The following is a 16,374-nucleotide window of genomic DNA, read 5'->3' as shown; positions in this document are numbered from 1 at the left end:
CAGTGGCCAGCATTTAAACATTGTCCTGTTTGTATATATTTAAGAAATTCAGTTTAGTGAAATGGAAATTTGAGCAGGTCTCCCAGTATTTTACATCTGTTAAATATGAAAACTGAGTGGCAACTTACCGGTAACCATTTCCCGATATCACCTGTGTGCAGCCAACCATCTTTATCAAGAGCTTCTGCTGTTTTTTCAGGGTCTTTCCAATAGCCTGAGAATACATTTGGCCCTTTTATGCACACCTGGAATTAAAGATTAGAGCCAATTAAATATAAGACAACGTATAGCAGCATCTTTTTAAAATGACTTGTTCAAATACTTATTTGATCAGCCCCTTATTTAAAAGGTGACCTTCCAGGGTCACTGACAAACATCTTATAGAACTGGAGCATATGTAGGGAGATGGAGGTAGAGAGTTATTACGATAGGATCATTAAGTTTACTGAACCAACACAAAACATTGTTACTAACCATTCAGAATGCAAGTTCAATCCTATTTATTCTGCTCCATAGCTGCCATCGCACAATCTAAAAAGTTTTCCTTATGTCATGGTCCAGTTCCAACTGTCACACTGCCTCAGTATAGAATTAGATGCTTAAGCTACAGTTTCTACGATGTCCAACTCTGTGTTAAGTCTCATTGCTGTAAGCCAGGGCTCCAATTCTACATATACTCCTTATGATCTCAGGCAAGTCACTTCACCCTCCATTGCTTAACATACAGATTGTGAGCTCTCTAAAGTAGGTTAACATTCAGGTACAGTAAATATATCCCTGTCCCTAAAATACCACTAAAAGTGTATAAGATTTTACAAAAAAAGCTTAGATCGGTGTATTGCATGAACTGAACATAGATCCTAAAAGCAAAGGGGCCCTTTTACTAAGCCGCATAAGCGTCTACGCGCACCCACCGTGCGCCAAATTGGAGTTACCATACGGCTACCGCGTTGGTCTTGCAGTAATTTCATTTTTGATGCGCGTCCAATACGCATGGCTGAAAAATAATGCCGTGCGTATCAGACACGCGCCAAGTGGCATTTGGCACATGTAGGTCATTACCGCCCAGTTACCACGAGACTTTACCGCTAGGTCAATGGCTGGCGATAAGATCCCAGACCCAAAATGGATGCGTGGCAATTTTCATTTTGCCGAAAGTCCATTTTTGGCAAAAATTTTAAAAAGACCTTTTTTACAGGTGTGCTGAAAAATGATTCTGCCCGCGCCCAAAACACACGCTTACACTACCGCAGGCCATTTTCAGCGCACTTTAGTAAAAGGACCCCAAAGTATTCCAATATGCTTCAATGAGACTGCTTTAAAGGATAGACTCTCTAAAGTTGCAGACAGTATAGTAATGGAGTTTCATTAGCCAGGTCCCTCACTTGACTCAAGTTATACTGGAGCTTATTAATACCAAATGGGCAAGTGATCACTTCCAGGAGCTAGACACTTGTTATTTCTCCAGGCTTATCGGTTCTGCAAGGCTTCCAACCTGGAAAGCCTTGAACTTAAAAACATTGAAACAAGTCATCAAACATATAAACGGCGAGTGACCGAACTCACTCGCAAATGCGCAGTAAAGACCCTCTCTGTCCCGCCCCGCGTCAATACGTGATGATGGTGGCAGGACAGAGAGGGTCTCTACTGTGCAAGGGGAGGGACGAAACTGCCGTCGCTACCGTTTCCCCCCCCCCCAAGGTCACCACCATGCCACCACTCCCCCCACCCGGAGTCGCCGCCGCCACCCACCCTCCACCCAGGCTGGGCTCTCGCTCTGCTATAGAAACAGCGTCAACACAGCACACAGCTCAGCTGAGCTGCCGTCGGCCTTCCTTCCCTGCCTGTGTCCCGCCCTCGCCCACGAGGGCGGGATGCAGGCAGAGAAGAAGGACGGCAGTTCATCTGAGCTGTGTGCTGCGTTCCCACGCTGTTTCAATAGCGAAGCGAGGGCCCGGCCCGGGTGGAGGGGTGCCGGCGACTCCGGGGGGGGGGTCTATAGCGGTGACCTCGGAGGGGCAGCGGCGAGCTTGACGGCAGGGGGGGGCCTTGCAGCGGCGAGGAGAAGGGGCCTTTCAACCCCCCCCCCCGTCCTATACGAGCCCGTTTTTACGGGCTCAACGGCTAGTCTATTCATACAACACAAAAGGGAGTGTACACTGCTACCTCACTATCTCAAGATGGAGTTATGATAGCATTACAACAACTCCAGCTTGAGTAACCAATTCCCTGGCAGGAGATGGGAGACCTGGCCCTCTGAACAGTTGACCGGTTGCAAGGGACTTCACACCAGAGGAAACCCACAGATATTAGCTTATTTTAATCTATCCCCAGAGCAGAAACATTTAGTACTTCATAAGTTTCATTTAACCCATCTCTAAAGAGGTCTTGCAAAAAAAAAAAAAAAAAGCTGCTTTATCTGAAAAATACATATTTTATTGCATATATCTCCTTGGGCAGTCATTTAGTTTAATAATTTTAAAAAATCTTCATATACCACTCTTCTTGAGCAATCAAAGTGGTTTACAAAAAAAATTAACTATAATATTCAGAAAAGAATGCCATTCAAAATAGAAAAGCAATCATTCAACAAGGCCACCCACTTAAACACATATAGAATTAGAATTTTTATTTATAAACCGCCTTTGTCCAAGGTGGTATATAACCCTGGTCTCTCGATACAGTCCAGGCACCAGCTAGCTCTTTGTGGGTCAGGGGGCACCTGAGACCAGAGCCACAAAATAAAACTAACAGGTTCTTAGTCTTTCTGTCTTAATGAGCTGGGTGTAGGCTGGGGTCGGATAAAGATCCAGAACACCGTAGGGTTATGAGCTAAGGCTTTGTAATCTTTCCTTTACCAGTCTGTGAGTAAATGAAATTCACTTGCACTCAAAGAAAAGACTCCAGTCCAGAGAATAATGCAAAATAACCAAATTTTACTGAATATCCTGTAACAGGCAGATCAAATCCTTCTTGAAGCAGTCAATTTGTAATCCAACTTGATAGCAGATGCAGACTACAAATCCAGAGTAAAGTAGGGATATGGTGTATTTTCTTTGAGGCAATTTATAAATCTACAGAATGTACATATTTACAGCTCCTTCTGTCCATACCCATCCCTTCCGGGTGTAACAAAACAAAACTAAGGCTGTGCATGCAGCACTTTTTTAAAGAGACCCTATTATGTTATGAGTGCAGAGATTAAGGCCAACTCAAGTACTACAGCTTACATGAAGTTGCTCAAGTTTACACAGCAAAACAATCACTTAGGGTCTGTTTTATCAAGCCATGCTAGAAGTTCCTGAATGGCAATGCCAATGAAGCCCATTCAAAGTGAAAGGACTTTTTCGGCATTAATCTACCTGGAGTCACTAGAACGGCTTGATAAAAGAATCCCTTAGTCATTAACAGTTACAGTGGGGGAAATAAGTATTTGATCCCTTGCTGATTTTGTAAGTTTGCCCACTGACAAAGACATGAGCAGCCCATAATTGAAGGGTAGGTTATTGGTAACAGTGAGAGATAGCACATCACAAATTAAATCCGGAAAATCACATTGTGGAAAGTATATGAATTTATTTGCATTCTGCAGAGGGAAATAAGTATTTAATCCCTCTGGCAAACAAGACCTAATACTTGGTGGCAAAACCCTTGTTGGCAAGCACAGCGGTCAGACGTCTTCTGTAGTTGATGATGAGGTTTGCACACATGTCAGGAGGAATTTTGGTCCACTCCTCTTTGCAGATCATCTCTAAATCATTAAGAGTTCTGGGCTGTCGCTTGGCAACTCGCAGCTTCAGCTCCCTCCATAAGTTTTCAATGGGATTAAGGTCTGGTGACTGGCTAGGCCACTCCATGACCCTAATGTGCTTCTTCCTGAGCCACTCCTTTGTTGCCTTGGCTGTATGTTTTGGGTCATTGTCGTGCTGGAAGACCCAGCCACGACCCATTTTTAAGGCCCTGGCGGAGGGAAGGAGGTTGTCACTCAGAATTGTACGGTACATGGCCCCATCCATTCTCCCATTGATGCGGTGAAGTAGTCCTGTGCCCTTAGCAGAGAAACACCCCCAAAACATAACATTTCCACCTCCATGCTTGACAGTGGGGACGGTGTTCTTTGGGTCATAGGCAGCATTTCTCTTCCTCCAAACACGGCGAGTTGAGTTCATGCCAAAGAGCTCAATTTTTGTCTCATCTGACCACAGCACCTTCTCCCAATCACTCTCGGCATCATCCAGGTGTTCACTGGCAAACTTCAGATGGGCCGTCACATGTGCCTTCCGGAGCAGGGGGACCTTGCGGGCACTGCAGGATTGCAATCCATTATGTCGTAATGTGTTACCAATGGTTTTCGTGGTGACAGTGGTCCCAGCTGCCTTGAGATCATTGACAAGTTCCCCCCTTGTAGTTGTAGGCTGATTTCTAACCTTCCTCATGATCAAGGATACCCCACGAGGTGAGATTTTGCGTGGAGCCCCAGATCTTTGTCGATTGACAGTCATTTTGTACTTCTTCCATTTTCTTACTATGGCACCAACAGTTGTCTCCTTCTCGCCCAGCGTCTTACTGATGGTTTTGTAGCCCATTCCAGCCTTGTGCAGGTGTATGATCTTGTCCCTGACATCCTTAGACAGCTCCTTGCTCTTGGCCATTTTGTAGAGGTTAGAGTCTGACTGATTCACTGAGTCTGTGGACAGGTGTCTTTCATACAGGTGACCATTGCCGACAGCTGTCTGTCATGCAGGTAACGAGTTGATTTGGAGCATCTACCTGGTCTGTAGGGGCCAGATCTCTTACTGGTTGGTGGGGGATCAAATACTTATTTCCCTCTGCAGAATGCAAATAAATTCATATACTTTCCACAATGTGATTTTCCGGATTTAATTTGTGATGTGCTATCTCTCACTGTTACCAATAACCTACCCTTCAATTATGGGCTGCTCATGTCTTTGTCAGTGGGCAAACTTACAAAATCAGCAAGGGATCAAATACTTATTTCCCCCACTGTAAATGGCAATTCTATAAATTGAAGCCATGATGTAGGCACCACAATGGGGCATGTAAAAAGCAAATTCTATATCAACTTCAGGGTGCACCTAAGCTGTTATAGGATACTAGCGTAAAGGTATGTTGGCATGCTGAAACTTAAGAGTGCCCGCTTACGGCAGGTCAATGGCTGGTGTAAGTTGGCACACCTAAGTACATCATGCAATGTGCACAACTGATAGTATCCTATAAGTTGTGTGCATTGCTTAGTGACACACCCACAGCCTGGACACATGCAACCCCCTTGCATTTATGCACCAAGTGATACTGGTGTGTACTGCAGAGAAGGGCGACGAAAATGATAAAGGGGATGGGACGACTTCCCTATGAGGAAAGGCTAAAGCGGCTAGGGCTCTTCAGCTTGGAGAAAAGGCGGCTGAGGGGAGATATGATAGAGGTCTATAAAATAATGAGTGGAGTTGAACAGGTAGATGTGAAGCGTCTGTTCACGTTTTCCAAAAATACTAGGACTAGGGGGCATGTGATGAAGTTACAATGTAGTAAATTTAAAATGAATCCGAGAAAATGTTTCTTCACTCAACGTGTAATTAAACTCTGGAATTCGTTGCCAGAGAATGTGGTAAAGGCAGTTAACTTAGCGGAGTTTAAAAAAGGTTTGCACGGCTTCCTAAAGGAAAAGTCCATAGACCGTTATTAAATGGACTTGGGGAAAATCCACTATTTCTGGGATAAGCAGTATAAAATGTTTTGTACATTTTTGGGATCCTGCCGGGTATTTGTGACCTGGATTAGCCACTGTTGGAAACAGGATGCTGGGCTCGATGGACCTTTGGTCTTTCCCAGTATGGCAATACTTATGTACTTAATAGTGCCTAGCACTTACACACGTAAAAGCCAATTTTTGATGCCAATGACATAAGTGCTAATATTCTATAACCTACTTGCATATTTGGTGTCTATTAGGTGCCAGCTCATATAATTTGTCTGTTAATGTTTAAGAAAGGGACAGGGAATGGAACTTGATATACTGCCTTTCTGGTTTTTTTTTTTGCAACTACATTCAAAGCAGTTTACATTGTATATATAGGTACTTATTTGTACCTGGGGCAATGGAGGGTTAAGTGACTTGTCCACAGTCACAAGGAGCTGCAGTGGGAATCAAACTCAGTTCACCAGGATCGAAGTCCACTGCACTAATCACTAAGCTACTCCTCCACTTATGTATACTAAGACTTACCTCACCCTCCCCTTCAGCAGCAAAATAATTCATGCCCTGTACATCAACTAATTTAATAATATTGCAGGGCAGTGGCGCTCCAACATGACCTGCCAAGATAGAAAACAAATGAATTCAAGAGAGCTTGGGACAAGTACATAGGAACTCTAAGGGAGTGACAGGGAGAGGAGATGGCATGGATAGGCAAACTGGATAGGCCACATTTATCTGCCTACATTTTTCTCTGTCTTAGCATGCATGTAATACAGGATAAAGCAACTGTGTTGAATCTGTAAAACAGGTGCTACACAGTAGAACATTACTGGTAACTTTTCTTTTTTTTTCAATTATATTTTATTGACTTTTATGAAAGTACATGGAAAGTATAAAATATGAAAACATAACAAGAAAAAGAGAAATACAATATCAGAATGCTATCACATACATTATCTAAAAAAACAAAAACAAAAAACATTAGGAAAATAATGTAGTTTGTAAGTATTGTTCTAGAGGAGCTCAGACTTTCCTCTTGCTGAGTATTGTTTCATACTTTTCTGCCATAGCAAACTCAAATTTCTAATGCTGTAAAACAGAATTCCACCAAAAATGGATATCTTTCAATGTTGATGTCCCATTGTTATATTCTTAATGATACTTCAATGGTTTCACATAACTTGTACAATGTAACCCATAACCAAGTTGTAACAAATGTATTTCCATCATTCATATCTTATTGTAAGCCACACTGAGCCCGCAAAGAGGTGGGAAAATGTGGGATACAAATGCAAATAAATAAATAAATATTTAACAAATGAGCAATTTTCCAGTTTTGTAAAGCATGTCTTTGAAGCTGATTAATAAAAGAGTGTAAGGTGATAGGCGATTTAGAAGGCAGTATTTTAGAGGTATATTAAAATCACCAGGCATTATAATAGGGAGATGATCTAGAGATTGCATTTTTAGAAAGAGATTAGAGAAAAATCCAGGAGAATCATTATTGAGTGCATATATATTAACCAATAATACGGAGACATTGTGAATAGACACTTTAGCAATTATCCATCTTCCTTCAGGATCTATAATTTGTTCTAATATGATAGGATTTATATCTTTATGAAACAATATGGAAACTCCGTTCTTCCTACCAACTGAAGGGGAATCTAAGGAGGAAGAAATCCAATTACACTGTTTAGTGAAAAGAGTAGTATTAGCAGAATGAGTTTCTTGTAAAAATATTATTCCTGGTTTAAGTTTTTTAAGATATATAAGTACTTTCTTTTAATTGGGTGCCTTAATCCATTAACATTCCATATCACTATCCTGCTTATTTTCGAAGGAGAAGGGCGGCCATCTTCCGACACAAATGAGGAGATGGCCGGCCTTGTCCTAAAGCCGGTCAAATCGGTATAATCGAAAGCCAATTTTGGCTGGCTTCAACTGCTTTCCGTCGCAGGGCCGGCCAAAGTTCAAGGGGGCGTGTCGGCAGTGTACCGAAGGCGGGACAGGGGCGTGGTTAAGAGATGGCCGGCCTCAGCCGAGGCCCTGACGAGCATTTGGTTGGCTTTAATTGGTCCCTTCTTGTTCACGACCAAGCCTTGAAAAGGTGCCTGAACTGACCAGATGACCACCGGAGGGAATCGGGGATCACCTCCCCTTACTCCACCAGTGGCCACCAACCCCCTCCCACCCCCCCTAAAAAATTTTAAAACATTTTTTTGCCAGCCTCTATGCCAGCCTCAAATGTCATACCCAGCTCCATCACAGCAGTATGCAGGTCCCTGGAGTAGTTTTTAGTGGGTACTGCAGTGCATTTCAGGCAGGCGGACCCAGGCTCATCCCCTCCCCCATCTGTTACACTTATGCTGGTAAATGGAAGCCCTCCAAAACCCACACGATACCCACTGTACCCACATGTAGGTGCCCCCCGTTACCCTTTAAGGGTTATGGTAGTGGTGTACAGTTGTGGGGAGTGGGTTTTGGGGCAGTTTTGGGGGGCTCAGCACACAAGGTAAGGGAGCTATGCACCTGGGAGCAATTTGTGAAGCAGTGCCCCCTAGGGTGCCCATTTGGTGTCCTGGCATGTGAGGGGGACCAGTGCACTACAAATGCTGGCTCCTCCCACAACCAAATGGCTTGGATTTGGCTGGTTTTGAGATGGCCGCCATTAGTTTCCATTATCAGCGGAAACCAATGGCGGCCATCTCTAAGTCCGGCCCAAATGTTGAGATTTAGCCGGCCCCAACCGTATTATCGAAACGAAAGATGGCTGGCCATGTTGTTTCAATAATACAGTCGGGTACGCCGCTTTACGGGGCCGTCATTAGAGATGGCTGCCCTTATAGATGGCCATCCCCATTCGATTATGCCCCTCCACGTAAAGAGGAATATTAAAATTAGTTTGAGCCATGATAATACAGAGAAAAATTATTGTATGATTTAATGTCCAAAAAAAAGTGTTGCATTAATAGTGATTAGTACATATGTGGCATATCTGACAAAGAGAAAAGACAAACGGCATAAAGAACTAACTAGTTCAGCCAAAAATGTAACCTGAGTTGAGTGTGACTGAGAATAAAGATAAGAGAACACTCAAAGTCACCCCTGTATAACAATCGAAGGGCTTTGTTTACTAATGTGCGTTAGTGCTTTTAGCGCGCCTACACTTGGCATGCAGGCTAACCATGTAGGCACCTCTAGGGATACTGTAGGCACGTACATGGTTAACACACATTTAAAATGTCAATATACCTATAACGCTGCTTAGTAAACAGGGCCCTAAGAATGCAAATTCAAAAACCCAGTTGCATTATGAGAAGTTCTATAGTAAGAACTACATAGTGTAGGAGATAGGAGAAATTTTAATTATATAAGGTGCAGCAATTATGACATGTCAATGAATATATAAACCAATTGTCCAAAAAACATGACAATTGTTCGGCCAAATTATTAACCCCTTATTTCTTCCTCTCTTGCCTTTAAATGTGATTTTTTTTTCTTATTTTCTTATTTTCCCCCCACTCGCCTGTCAAAAAACTCCACTCATATTTCCCTGGTAACCATCTTCTTGATCTCATAAGGTTTTTTTATACAAATTTCCAACTTCAGAACCCAACAATTATAGAATTCTTAAAGATACAAAACATCATAAATCAGTAAACACACAATTAGATAAATGAAGATATCACAATTGATGAAGAAAAGGACATCTTGTGACCATGCCGTGAGATTGAATTTGGTCCAGGTATTGTTACAGTTGTTCAGGTGAATCAAAAGATTTGGTGGTATTATGCAGAGTCAATGTCATGTGGGCAGGATACTGTAGACCACGTCGGGTGCCCAAAGACTTTAAACGAGCTCTCATATCAAGAAAAGATTTTCCTCTTCTTGCTGTGGTCCTGGTGAGATCTGGAACAATTAAGAAATGTTTTCCCTCAAATTGAAGTCTGTAGTTGTTCGGGCAGCAGTTAACATTTGTAAAGCTTGGGGAAAGCGGAGACGTTTTGCCACAATTGGCCTTGGTTGTTGGACGCCTTGCAGGGTCGGTGCCAGGGTTTCTGGCACCCCCCCCTGCAGCCTATTAGTCAGCGCCCCCTACCTATCCAGCATCTCCTCTCTCTCCTTTCTCCTCCCAACCCCTCCCCTCCCCCATCTATTCACCTCTCTCTCTCCTCCCTTCAGTGAGAGCAACACAAACTCCTCTATTACCATACACCTGCCCCCAGTGTTTTTTTTTTGTAGGAAAAAAGGTACTGGTATTCATTATGGGTAACCTTAGGGGTGGGATCACTATGGCTCTGCCCCTACAGTAGCCTCACCCACAATAGCCACACCCCTTTTATCAGCTATGGCGCATATAAACAGGCATCATTGAAAATAGTACACCAGTAATGGAGAAGAAAAATAATGTGATTTTTATTCATTATAAATAATTTCTGTAAGCTGTTACAGCTCCAGCATATCCACAATAACACAAACCAAATTAGCATGCAGACCAGGAATTAGGAGAACAGTCTTGCCAAATCTGAAACACAATATGCTATCAAAATCTCAGAACCTAACAAACAGATCCCTATTCAGAAACTTGGCCTTCCAGTCACACATGCAGAACAGAGATAGCCCTTCTTCAAATTCTTCAAAAATTAACCTGAAATCCTAAGAAGCTAGACTCTGAATGCAGCACAATACCAGAAAAACAGAAAGAAACATGTTTCCTCCTATACAGTGCAAAATAAGACAGCAGATGTAAATTCTCAAATTAGACATATTCCAAACACTAAAATGAAAATAAAATTACTTTTTCTACCTTTGTTGTCTGGTGACTTTGTTTTTCTGATCTTGTTGGACCCAGTCTCCGATTCTGCTGCTCTCTATCTATTCTCTTAACTCTGTTTCCAGGGCTTCCTTTCCATATATTTCTTTACTTTCCTCCTTTCTTCTTCATTTCTTGCCCTACATCCATAAGTAAAAGCTGGGTCCTCCACGAACTTGACTGGAGAAGATATAGACAGCTTTTGCCTATTTTCTCCATTCATGTGCAGTTTTTCTCCTCTCTTCCCTTTCCCTCATCTCCATCCATGTGCATCTCCTTCCTCTGTCTTCTCTCTCCTCCGTCCATGTCCAGCAAATCTCCTCTCTCCCCTGCATCCATGTCCAGCATCTCCTTTATCTCCTTCCCTCCATCCATGTGCGTCTCCTTCCTCTGTCTTCCCTCTCCTCCATCCATGTTCAGCAATTCTCTTTTCTCCCCTCCCCTCCATTCATGTCCAGCGATTCTCCTCTCACCCCTGCCATCCCCTCCATCCATGTCCAGCAATTCTCCTCCCCTGCCCTTCTCTCAATGTCCAGCGATTCTCCTCTCTCCCCTGCCCTCCCCTCCATTCATCCATGTCCAGCAATTCTCCTCTCTCCCCTGCCCTCTCCTCCATCCACGCCCAGCACCTCTCTCCTGCCCTCCACTCCATCCATCCATGTCCAGCAACTCTCCTTTCTCCCCTGCCCTCCCCTCCATCCATCTCCAGCGATTCTCCTCTCTCCATCAATCTATGTCCACAATTCTCCTCTCTCTCCTGTCCTTTCCTTCATCCATGTCCAGCAATTCTACTCTCTCCCTTGCCCTCCCCTCCATCCATCTCCAGCAATTCTCCGCTCTCCCCTGCCCTCCCCTCTATTCATCCATGTCCAGTGAGTCTCCTCTCTTCCTTTCCCTCTCCTCCATCCATCTCCAGCAATTCTTCTCTTTCCCCTGCATCCATCCATGTCCAGCAACTCTCTCCTGCCCTCTTCTCCATCCATCCATGTCCAGCAACTCATCTGTCTCTCCTCCATCCATGTCTAGCATGATTCCCTGGCCCTGATGAGTAATTGGACGTTTTTCCCCAGATTTTTTTGTGATGGGTGTTCTTCTGCGAGGACATCCAAATAAAAAAAACTATTTGGATGTCCTTTTCGATTATGCCCCCATCCAGTTCTCTCTCCGCCAATCACAGCGCATTTAGCTGACACCGGTGACAGCTAAACGCGCTGTGATTGGCGGAAAGAGACCTGGAGGGACGTCTAAATAGTTTTTTTATTTGGACGTCCTCGCAAAAGAACACCCATCACAAAAACATCTGGGGAAAAATGTCCAATTGCTCGTCAGGGCCGTCCTTTTTTGTATGTTTCAGTGAAGGACGTCCATGTTAGGCGTCCTCGCACGTCCCGATGCCGGCGGTGGTAATTTGGTGCAACTCTCACCCCCCATCACCCCAAGAGCCGCGCGTTCCCGGAGAGGAGGGTCTGCACGGTCAGCCGCAATCCACCCCCTTCTTCTGAGAGTGGGGCGGCAGGGATCACCGGCTGTACCCGCGGCTGCAGCTTGCGCTCCGGCCCGCGGCTCTAACAAGTGCTCATCAGGGCCGCCCTTTTTTTTTTTAATGTTTCAGTGAAGGACGTCCATGTTAGGTGCTTTAGAAGGAAGGCCCTGACGAGCACTTGGACGTTTTTTTCCCCGATTTTTTTTGATACATTTATAGAAGTTTTTAGAGGCTATGCAGCCCCAACGTGAGGTACAGACCTTCCATTAGATTTGCCACAGTTAGGCAATTGGAAAACAGTAGTGCATCTCATTATAATACGATTTATACACATTGGGGTACTAATTTGCTCATCGGCATTCCGTTTTCGTTAGCTGCTACTGTGATCGGAAAATGGCTCAGAGAAGCATTTAGTGCATGCCACGGTTTACTACTTGCTCGTTAATGGCTCATTAATGGCTCGTTAAGTTTAGTGCATCTGGCCCTTAGTTGAAAATGCTCATCTGAAGATGAAACATTACTGGTGGATAGAAGTTGTATAGAAAGTCATAAATTAAAAAAACAAAACAAAAAAATCCACACTGGTCACCACAGATTTTATACCTGATATTCACACTATGTTAACTGGATTCTGGTACTAATATCCAGGCCTACTCAGTGGTGGCTAGCCCTCATCTTGAACTCGGTGATATTCAGACCTGCACCCAGCTAGAGTTAGGGCAGGCTTGTTGCTTGATATTCAGTACCTAACCAGATAACTATCACCAGTAATGGGGTAGCTCCTGGCTCTGCCCAGAGTGCTGAGGTGTCCTACCTGGCTGGATATGTCCTGGTCAGGGCTTACCCAGATAGGAGTAGCTCCTACCTGGATAAGTCTTGCTGACTATCAGCCCCAAACTGGAAAACCAGGGAAACATTGCTCTAGAAGTGCCAGGCGGCAAGTACCATTTATAAAAAAACGCTGACCACCAAGAAAAAAGGTATCCTGTGGGGCGTAGCCAGACCTCACAGTGGGATGGGGCCAGAGCCCGAGAGGGGGGGGCACATTTTGGTCTGCCGCCCTGTCGCTGCCCTCCCTGCTGCCCTCCCTGCTGCCTTGCCGCTCCCCCAATTGCTAACTACATACTCAATTTCACCAAAAGGAGCATGCAGGACGTGAGTGGGGAGAGACAGCAGGGCAGGCAACTCAGCGGCGCTGGAGACTGGTGCTGGACAAGGCTTCAGCTGGCGGGGGTTGGGGACCCTCGCTAGTAAAACCAGGGGCCCAAAGGAATTTTTTTTGGGGGGGCCTACGCCCCCGTGGCCCCAAATAGCTATGCCACTTTCTTGTCATGTCCCTGGTTTAACATTTCAGTGGGCATAATACATAATTTCTTATTAGTTCCAAAAACAAACATTCAATGAAAAAGGTATAAAACAAGCATACCTGCTGTCCAGTCACCTGGTACACTCATTGTGCTGCCAGCCGCGTTTTCTGTCTGTCCATAAGCTTCGTAAAACTATTTTTAAAAATAGTGCATGTTTTCATTATAGGAGGAATACACTGAAGAGTAAATATTGTAAGATATAACCTCTGCAGAAAATTATCTTTATGCAATGTTCTTGTTAACTGTACATTGCCATTTGTATGTGGTTGTGGCTAGACCACCTGTTACATTTAAAGAGTATAGTAAAGAATACCCCAAAACAAGTACTTTTGCAGACTGGTTTACAGTAGTCTAGATAAGCCATTAAACTGTTATAACCTTCCTTTATCCACTTCAGTTGCGCCACAAGCTTATATAACCCTCCACAATTTTCATAACCCTCGATTTCATGAGGATTTATTTTGTTCAAATCTTTAATACCTCTATTTGTGATAAATCAGTGATTTACAATACAAAACTCAGATAGGATCTATTTCCTGCTCTCTTTGTGAAGTTAAATCTAGGGGGGCAGGATCCACCAGAAAGACCTGCAGAAACACTTGGTTAAAGGCAAGACTGCACCCCAACAGCTAGATAAAGTCCTGTCTTTAGGTTAGATTGTATTTTATGTACCATAGAGCCTGTCTTTGTAATCTGTTCCTTCTGTACTCAGAGTAGCTCTAATTCTCAAGAGCAAGAATGCTCCTTCCTACAGATCATTACACCAGAGGTAAAGGTAGTACAAAGTCAGGTCTGAAGAGATTTCAGCTGAGAAAGAGGGACAGTGATACACTTCCCTAATTGTCAGTCTAACACCATAGTTAGAGCATCTCCCATGCTGGAAAGCCTTAGGTACTTTTACTTTTGTACAGAATCCCCCAGATTCTCTAAATGGCAGTTTGAGTTGCGCATGTAAATTGGGGCGCATGCGGCTCAATTGAATAACAAGCCAATCAGCACCGATAATTATGCAACAAACAATTATTAGCACTAACCGGCAATAATTAGAATTTACACACAGATCTTTTTAGGCATATTCTATACAGGTGTGCATAAATTCTAGTGTGTGGACCCAAAAGGGAGTGACCATGGGAACAATATGGGCAGGTCAGTGGCGTTCTTGCAATTATGCGCATTATAGAATTAGGGGGATCTGCACCTAATTTACATGCGGGGATTTACAATAGGTGTTCATTGGTGTAAATGGTCGTGCGAAATGTAGTTGCAGTTCTCAGTGTTAGGTGCTATTTTTTTTCAACGCTGATTTTTAGGCGCTATTTATAGAATCTTGTCCAATGTGTCTAAAGAGTAATAGGTTGGGGGGGGGGGGGGGGGGGTTCAAAGAAAGCATGACTGTAGCTAGGATATATTTGAAAGCCATCAGAAGACGACAGGGTTCCCAGAAGCTGGTGTTAAACATTCAACAGTCTTTTGGAAAGGGGAGAGGAGAACTAGCCTGAGCCCTGTGGAACCCTTTCCTTCAACCCAGGGCCAGCCTTGCTAGTTTGGTGGGTGCACCCCCTCTTCCCCCCCCCCCCCCCCGGCCTGGGACTAAGATTTCCAAATGAGGTGTGATTTTACTTAAGGCTGGCCCTGTGAGGAAGTTAAGTTAAAAAGGCAATACAATGGTGCTATCCCTCTGAAAAGCGCAAAATCAAAGGATGAGGGGGATAGAGGGAGAAAATGTAAGGGCTGGCTGGCAGTGCCCTGGGAGGAGTACAGAGCATCAGTATTAAGGAGCATGATTATCAGGGGAGGGAGGAGATTGAGGAAGATGGAAAGGGAAAGCAGCTTTTGGTCAGCTGCCAGTTGCAAAGCTGACTCAAGTGTGGGGGTCCTAGGAGTGCAAGGCCCAATGTGGCCACTCCTACTGCCTCTGCTTAAGGCCAGCCCTGCTTCAACCTCATCCCATAAAAGTGGTAGTACCCTTTGCTATTAAATATTCAGCCCAGTACCCACATTAAGTACTGGTGGCTGATTTATAAATGGATATTCAGTGCCAGTATCTGGGTAAGGCCCAGTACTGAATATCTGGGCATAAGAACCCCATGATGGCTAGCATTAAAAAAAAACACAGGCTGAATATTGTGGAAGGAGCAGATTTCAAAGTAGCTGCTGTCAAATTTTGGAGAAACAGGAGCTAAGTGAAGTTAAAGTGGTAGGCTGCTATAGTAGAACTCAAGGCTTTTCAGGTAGTACATACCAATACATATATCAACACTTGTCTGCCAAAAGTGTCCTGGCCAATGTAACGGGATGTGTCAGTCTCCTACCCTGTGCAGTGAGCACTCAGGTTTATGAGTCATGCAGGTTCTGATATATTTCACAGCAGGGCCACCGACAAACTGAGCCAGGCCCGGGGCAAGGCTGCCGCTGGGCCCCCCCCCCCCCACCAGGATCGTCACCACTGCCTCCCCCCCCCAGGATCGTTGCCACCACTGCTCCCAATCGCTGCTGCCCCCCATCGCTACTGCTGTCGCCACCCACCTGATCGCTGCTGCCTCCACCCCACCCTCCCCAATCGCTGCTGCCACCCGCCTGCTGCAACTGTTAAGTACCTTGGTTGGCAGGGATCCCAAGGCCCCACCAGCAGAAGAGATTGTCCTCCAGTGCTGATCTTCTTCATTCTGCCGCGTGGCCTTCCCCTGCGGCTGCTTTTCCCCTCAGGCCGTCTGCCCTCTCTCTGCCTTCCATTTAGCATCTGCTATCTCTGCCCCTTCCATCCACCATCTGCCCCTGTCTGGCCTCTTTCTCTCCCCTTTCCAATCACTGACTGCTCTCTCTCTCCCTTCTATCCAGAGTTTACCTTCTCTCTCTGCTCCTTCCATCCACCATTGCCCTCCGTCTCCCATCCATCCAGGGTCTGCCCTCCCCTCTCTCCCTTCCATCCGGGATCTATCCCCTCTCTCTCTCTGCCCCCCTTTTTCAGCCCCCAGTTTCAGTTCCAGCTCCA

General features: G+C 44.7%; 1 protein-coding gene across 1 annotated transcript in view; it reads right to left on the bottom strand.

The window, feature by feature from the left end:
- LOC115462200 (long-chain-fatty-acid--CoA ligase 1-like) overlaps positions 1-16,374 on the bottom strand; it is a 146,332-nt gene that overhangs the window by 34,757 nt on the left and 95,201 nt on the right. Inside the window, 3 exon segments of the mRNA XM_030192216.1 lie at positions 129-245; positions 6,245-6,333; positions 13,442-13,514. Of these exon segments, the coding sequence (XP_030048076.1) occupies positions 129-245; positions 6,245-6,333; positions 13,442-13,514 (279 nt within the window).

The sequence above is a fragment of the Microcaecilia unicolor genome, chromosome 2, assembly GCF_901765095.1.
Source record: "Microcaecilia unicolor chromosome 2, aMicUni1.1, whole genome shotgun sequence".
NCBI lineage: Eukaryota > Metazoa > Chordata > Amphibia > Gymnophiona > Siphonopidae > Microcaecilia > Microcaecilia unicolor.
Note: the sequence above shows the minus strand (reverse complement) of the source record. Positions and strands in the feature narration are given on the sequence as shown.